General features: G+C 35.2%; 1 protein-coding gene across 1 annotated transcript; it reads left to right on the forward strand.

The window, feature by feature from the left end:
* Positions 1–590: 590 nt before the first annotated feature.
* Positions 591–7030, forward strand: LOC107005028 (probable L-ascorbate peroxidase 6, chloroplastic/mitochondrial). Its single transcript, XM_015203485.2, has 12 exons — positions 591–817; positions 893–1039; positions 1129–1249; positions 1323–1423; positions 1504–1591; positions 3309–3376; positions 3480–3566; positions 4230–4304; positions 4403–4480; positions 4558–4662; positions 6429–6503; positions 6771–7030. Exons 1-12 carry the CDS (start codon positions 653–655, stop codon positions 6921–6923), a joined length of 1263 nt encoding a protein of 420 aa, XP_015058971.1. The 5' UTR covers positions 591–652; the 3' UTR covers positions 6924–7030.
* The last annotated feature ends 486 nt before the right edge of the window (positions 7031–7516 follow it).

Here is a 7516-nt window from a genome sequence, read left to right on the forward strand (position 1 = left end):
ATATTTTTTTATTTATCATCATTTATAATCATATATAGCAATATTATGATAAATCTGTAATATATATTAAAAAGTGAATTATATATGTATTATAACTATTTTAAATTTTTTTTTATATGATGATTGTTTGATAATAAAGTGACACATTATATTATAAATGTATAAGAATGTGTGATAAATGTATTATTCATTAATAAAACTTATATTACATGTGATTTATAAATTATTCTATGTAATATGTACACCCTTTGTCCAACAATAATGATCCACCACTATTGACTTTGTCATACTCCTTAAGAAATAATAAACAATAGAAGTAATACTATTAAAAATGTGTTAGATGATAAATAATATTTAATAACAAGGGCAAAAAAATCAAAATATATTTTGATTTTTTAAATTGAACAACTATTTTTAGTATAGTTAGAAATTATTGCTTGAGGGGAGTACATAAACAGTGTTAAAAGGGATCAATCGTTAAAAAATATTACTATAAATAATAAATATTTTTTTAAATATAATATATTTAGGTAAGTTTCCGAATAATTCTTTCTAACTTTTTGTAAAGGGGACCATTAGCCATTCAAATGAGAGCTGATGGAACTAATTTGCTGGCCAACATTATCTCTCTTCGGTCACTAGCATTCACCCAATGGCTTCCCTCACAGGCGCCACCTCTCATCTCCTCCCCTCCGCCACCATCGCCGCCACATCCGCCTCCACGACGGCGAGACTTGCCATTTCATTCTCCTCCTCTTCTTCTTCTCTTAAATGCATTCGATCATCTCCTCTCCTTCCCCACATCTTCCTCTACCAGGTTCATTGCTCTTCTCCTTTAGTTATTTTTTTTTTTCTATATTCTCGTTTTGAACTCAATTTTGTTTTCTTTTAGAAACGATCGTTGATTGGAACAACTTCTAGTGGAAGATTCAGTACATTCGCTTCGCCGAAATGCGCTGCTTCTGATCCCGATCAGTTGAAAAGTGCAAGAGAGGACATTAAGGAGCTGTTGAAGACCACATTCTGTCATCCTATTTTGGTAATTTTTTTTCTTTCATTCTCTTTACTAAATAAGGCGAGGATTGAAATTTGAACCTATATGCTCTTCCCTCCTTTTACCTATTTTAGGTTCGCTTGGGCTGGCATGATGCTGGAACTTATAATAAGAATATCGAGGACTGGCCTCAAAGAGGTGGAGCTAATGGGAGCTTAAGATTCGAAGTTGAACTAAAACATGGAGCAAATGCTGGTAAATATTCAATGTCTTGTTATACTTTTTGCTTGCTTAGTGTTTATTTTTGGTTGACAAGCTTGCAATTCAGGACTTGTTAATGCACTGAAACTTCTCCAGCCAATCAAAGACAAATATGCTGGTGTGACATATGCAGACTTGTTTCAGTTGGCCAGTGCCACTGCCATTGAGGTCGTTACTAGTTTTGGCTTTTGTGTGTGCCTGAAAGTGGATTCACACACTAAATTTTTTGTGCTTTTCAAAACTTACAGGAGGCTGGAGGCCCAAAAATTCCCATGAAATATGGGAGAATAGATGTTTCTGGACCTGATGAATGTCCAGAAGAGGGAAGGCTTCCTGGTGAGAGATTTTTAGCTGTTATCTATTTTTCTTTGCTTAGGTTATTTTTTTTTTATGACAAGGGAAACCGCAGCCGCTACCCTTTGGGTGCGCACAGGGTAAAACCCCTGCTCCTATGCAATAGCTCGCAAACCACATAGGAGAGGTAACCCGCACTAGGCAAGCCTGGTGCAGCAAGCTCGACCCAGAAGGCAAACCCTTGCTTTCACTGGCAAGGGGTTTTGAACTTGAGACCTCCAACATGGAAGTCCCAAGCTCAAACCACTGGGCCACCCCGAAGGGTTCTTTGCTTAGGTTATCATGCATGAAAACTACTGATCAGGAGAATATTGAATGAATTTTATCCCAGTGTTTAGTATTTAATGGACTCCTGCAGAGCCAACAAGTTCATAAAAATCTATTTTTTCCTTATTGTCTTTGAGACCTAGTGATTAGTGAAGTCAATTGGTTTGCACAAGGTGTAAGTTTGGTAAGAGACTGCATTAAACTTTTTTCTTTTATCTGAAGGTTCATCCAATTATGGAGATTAAAAGAATAATGTACATCTGTTATTTAACGGAAAAAAAGAGAGATCACCATGAATACCTTGGTCTTTACTGATGCCAGAGTAATTGCCAAACACTGCTAAATTTGTTTAAGACAAAATTATGTGTTCCTAATTGCAAAGCTATCTAGCCAACATTTTTTCAATTCAAGTCCAAATGTACTCTTTAAAAAGTACATCAGCAAACTTGAATAGGTGCGATAAACCTGCATACACAGGGTATGACTTGTGATCTTCAGAGCCTTTTAAACACCATATAGAGGTCAAAACATTCACTTCATTTATCTTATAGTTATGCTAGTAACTTAAATTTACAATGCTATTAATCATCATACTATGCGGCTGCATGCCTCCAATTCTGCACTCCAAGAAATTCTATGTCATCCAACTCTTGTTTTCTTGGATTAGCATCCTACCATGTGGCAAATTTGAGGATATATAGCTGTTAGAATTCCACATTGGGGCGCAAAGGGGTTGTCTGCTCCTTATATAGTCTATGCTCCATATGTTTGAATGGAAGGGGAGGGGAGATGGTAAGAGTCCGACATTAGTGGGTGTCTCCTTATCTCGTCTTGGGCATCTCTCGCCTCATGAGCTAGATTTTGTGCTGAGTTAAACCCAAGTGTTCATCTCTTAACAATAACCTCTGGTTGTCCGTCTAAAGCTGGTACTCTTCTCTTAGGGAATAACGTAGTCTGTAACATTGAGATATTATTCTGTCCACTGAAAAGAAGTTATACTTTTCAGTTTGCAATTGTTAAATATTGGCATTTAGACATTTTTTACTTAAAGATTGGATTCCACTTGGTGTCGATCCTCTTCTGTTTCTCGTGTCAAACAAGCAGCTTTATTGTTATCATGTTGTTTTCTTTAGTATCTTATATAACCATTTAGCTTACTGTCTTCTTTTTATACCTAAATAAACGCCTATACGATGTTCTGAATTGCTTTGGATTATTCAGGTTGTAATAGAAGCGGATCCCTGACCCCTGTATACCCATTTGCAGTATGTTGTATGTCTTAGATGGTCTACCGTGACTTCCTTTTTCTAATCCTTCATATTTGAAGAGTCTAACCCTTTGCATTGCATTTTGTCTGACACTCTTCTTATTGCATAATTATCCTCCATTTGCTTTAATAAATATATATAACTAACTTAATCTTATTAATTAGATGCTGGTCCCCCTAACCCTTCATCTCATTTGCGAGATGTCTTCTACAGAATGGGACTAAACGATAAGGTAACATTCGTCAAAGTAGTTCTCTAATTCAAATTCATCTCATCAATGATCTCAACTTCCTTGCCCGATGTACGCTTCTCACTAGTGAGTTTTTGTTTTCTAGGAAATTGTTGCACTTTCTGGGGCACACACTTTGGGGAGATCCAGACCAGAGCGTAGTGGTTGGGGCAAGCCAGAAACAAGATACACGGTATCCATTTCCCCTCTACTTGATATTATCATTAATTGTAAATTGTTGTACTTTTGAGGCAATTTTGCTAGTTTCTGTTCCGACTTACTTTTTTCCAGCTGTAATGTTAATCTAGAAAGAAGACTGACCAATTGAGGAATCATGTCCGTTAAAAAGCATGCTGCATAACTCAAAATGCTTCTTTGTATTATACCATTCTCAAAACAGAAAAAACATCTTTGTATTTAAGTGTCAAAGATAGACATAATTATGCTGTTAGTTGTCTATGAATCATTATTCTAAACCCGTCCTCTTAAAATTAAATGAAATGTTTGGACTTTGTTATCAGAAAACTTTTTCCTCAAATTAATTTGAATAATATTCTCACTTAGCCCTTCGTATGGAAATAGGATCTACTGAGGGGATGTGTGATTGGAACCTAATTTCCTATAATTTCTAATGCATAAGGTTAGTCTTTTGCAATTTCCATCTCTATTGTTCAGTCAATTACTATTAGTTTCTCATGTCTTGATTTTCCTCTATGGTCTGTACCATGGTGCTTTTGTTTCTTTAAAAATCTTAATAAAAACCAGATATCTGCTACAAGCCTGTGTGCAATAATATGAGCATGTTTCTTGCATATTAACAAATCTGACTTTATAAGCTGATTTGTCTGCATTACAGAAAGATGGACCAGGAAGCCCTGGAGGACAATCATGGACTGTGCAGTGGTTGAAATTTGACAATTCCTACTTTAAGGTTCTGTATGATGTAAAATTGCCAAGACTCATAGGCTCTGAGGTCTGATGAAACTTGATGAATTGTTGCTTATTATTCTAAATTTGAATTGATGTTAGGACATTAAAGAACAAAGAGATGAAGATCTACTAGTTTTGCCTACAGATGCTGTTCTTTTTGAAGATTCTTCATTTAAGGTGGAAAAGAGAGTACAACTTCATAATATTGTCAATGCAAACTAATTTTGCTTCTCTAACAACTTACATGCTTGCAGGAATATGCAGAGAAGTATGCTGTAAATCAAGATGTATTTTTCAAAGATTACGCGGAAGCCCATGCCAAACTGAGCAACCTTTGTGCTAAATTTGATCCGCCTGAGGTTTGTCAGCAGAAATATTTTTCTTCTGTTAATAAATCATACTTCTTGCATCTCTATTTCTATATGAGCTGTAAGTGAGTTTCTAATGGAGTTTTGTTGCACACTCATCTAAATCTTTTAAGAAGTAGCTGGATGAACACTTATCACCATTTTTTAGTTGATTCCTATTTGTGTGAAATCTAAATATAGATGTCCTTGTGTCGTTATGAGCTCCTTCTACCTGTCTATTTTTGCTTTCCAGCACAACATGCAAAGCGTCCTGACTAGTTATATAGAATGAATATAATTACCGTCCGACAGAGAATTTGCACCAATCACTTGTTAAATACCAAGATTGAAACTTCTTTGATTTGTTCAGCCAAACTAGCTTTGACTAAAACTTATCAAGGATTAAGCCAAGGACAGATGTTAATACTATGGGATTTGTTCTTAGTGTAAAGTGTTAGGATCTCCTAATACTGATGAAGAGAATCCATTGTAACGCACCCTGTTTGTGATTGCATAAGGCAGACTTGGTATGCTCCTTCACAATTCAATTTACATTTAAGCGCTTTCGACTTATGGTATTCAATCCTAGTCAGACCTATTCCTTTTTCCAAGTTCAATCGCAAGTTTCCATCATATTAAAACTCAAAAAACAAGTAGATTTTCAGTAATTATACCTAAACCACCAAGAAGAAAAACTTTGTCAAAGCAGACTTCTGTTTAAGAATTCCTTTCTTTACACTTCAGTTCCTTGCCAAAAAAAAAAAGTTTCCCAGACCCTGCTTGATTTCTCCTAGTTAAGTAATGGAACAGCAACTTGGAAATTTTGAAATGCCAAACAGCACCTGATGCGAAAGTTGGAGCACCTAACTTTGTCTTAAACTTTCTTAGGCAGATTTTTGAGTACCACACATTTCTTCCTTAGCACCTAGGCACTGATTTTCAGAGGGATCATTTTGATGGTTGTGCAGCACCTAGCTGCTAACCTTCTGCTAATATTCTACACCTTCAATAATTTTACCACATGTACGTGTAGGGTTGTCATTGACAAACCATTTGACACATCAAAATCTAGGTTTCAAGCTCTGAATACTGCTAAGTAACTCTCACAGATATATTTTAGTAAATTCTTAAAAGTTGAGTGAAAATGCAGCTTGATCATAGCATGCTTGACACCCAAGAGTTTCAATTTCTTCTCAAAATATGAACTTGGTTGTAGAAACCTACGAAATTCTCTGAAACTTAACAAATCTCAAGTTAGTCCAAATTGTATGTAACTGAAATCAACTCATTTTCTGTCTGGACTTGTATGAGTACTTTCAGCGCTTGCACTTGTACTCTAGTTCGATTTTCAAGTGTTTATACTCATCAGAGTATTTACGAGATAGTTGATAGTCAAAGCAACTCTAATATGTCTTCCAGAATATTCATTCATTTGACTGTAAAGTAAGGCAACTTTTGATTCTCTACTAAAATTTTCATTAATCACTCAAGATACTTCCATTTCCATGTAAAACTCATTTTTTTTCTGTGTACATTCACCCAATCCACAAATTCCGATGTGCCTTGTGAGCGTTAGCTTGTTGTTAATCAGTTGCATGATAAATACTGGTTTCTTCACGCCACCTCCTTCAAATAGTCTGTTTTTCCCTCTATGGTTATAGGGGCCAAGGCCCTACTGTCTTACTCCATTACAAAAAAACAAGATAATTTATCTCCAACTGTATAATACAGCAATGATTGTGCAACTCTTTGATAATTTTAGCAATTTTCTTGGACAGGGTTTCTCGATAGACAATAATCCTACACAAGTTCAACCAGAGAAGTTCGTGGCAGCAAAATACTCAACTGGAAAGGTAAATTTTAAATTGCTTATTACATTTTCCTTCTGTTAATTAAAGTTCCACACTTGCATTTTAATTCCTGGGGAGATACATTCAGTTTAAATTTTACTTCTCTGATTGCTGCAGGATTAAATACAACTTATCATATTTAGTTCTGCTGTTTCATTTAATAAAATCCAAGACCAAGCTATTACCAAAATTTTGCATTCAAACGTAAAATTGTTAGTTTAATGAAATGAGAGAAATAAGTTCAACGAGTCTTGCCTATTTGAATTGCAGAGAGAGCTCTCGGATGCTATGAAACAAAAGATTCGAGCAGAATACGAAGGCTTGGGAGGAACCCCAGATAAGCCTCTCCCGACGAACTATTTTCTCAATATCATAATTGTGATTGGTGTTTTGGCAATTTTGACATATTTGCTTGGAAACTAAGATGGCTTTAGTTTGATCTTGTAGATATTTTATGCGCTTTATATCAGCATTTTTAGTGTAAATGAAAATTTTGCCAGTCATATATGCTAAATTTGAAATTTACACTCTGCTTTTCTGTCATTTTCTTCACACTGTTTTGTGCCTTGCAATTCACTCTTACTGAGTAACGTCAATAGATTTACATTATATTGTACATAGGTCCGATTATATATGTTTAAATTAAGGGAAAATTACGCGGTTAAACAAATTTATACTACTTAATTACTCATCGTAACTATAGTTTGCTATAATTACCACTGCTAACATTATACATAAATTACGTGGAATGACTTCGAATTTGTATAATTAGTCACATTTGTATATGTGTAATTTGCCAGAATATGCAAATACATATGTATAATATACAATTATCTAATGATATACATATATAATTCACCTCTCTCCCACTCTCTCGCTCACCTCTCTCCTCTCTGGCTCAATCTCGTTGCCTCTGTTCTTCCTCCCAATCTAGCTTGTCATATATACAAATGCATATTTATAATATACAATTGATATACATATACAAGCCACCTCGCTCTCCTCTTCGTATCTCG

The sequence above is a fragment of the Solanum pennellii genome, chromosome 11 (genome assembly GCF_001406875.1).
Source record: "Solanum pennellii chromosome 11, SPENNV200".
Taxonomy (NCBI): Eukaryota; Viridiplantae; Streptophyta; class Magnoliopsida; order Solanales; family Solanaceae; genus Solanum; species Solanum pennellii.

Excerpts from the sequence above, each read along its gene's own strand:
- LOC107005028 (XM_015203485.2), top strand. The coding sequence starts at position 653 with ATGGCTTCCCTCACAGGCGCCACCTCTCATCTCCTCCCCTCCGCCACC. Across the intron at positions 1,250-1,322 it reads AAAACATGGAGCAAATGCTG|GACTTGTTAATGCACTGAAA; the intron begins GTAAATATTCAA and ends CTTGCAATTCAG. Across the intron at positions 4,305-4,402 it reads TTGACAATTCCTACTTTAAG|GACATTAAAGAACAAAGAGA; the intron begins GTTCTGTATGAT and ends AATTGATGTTAG.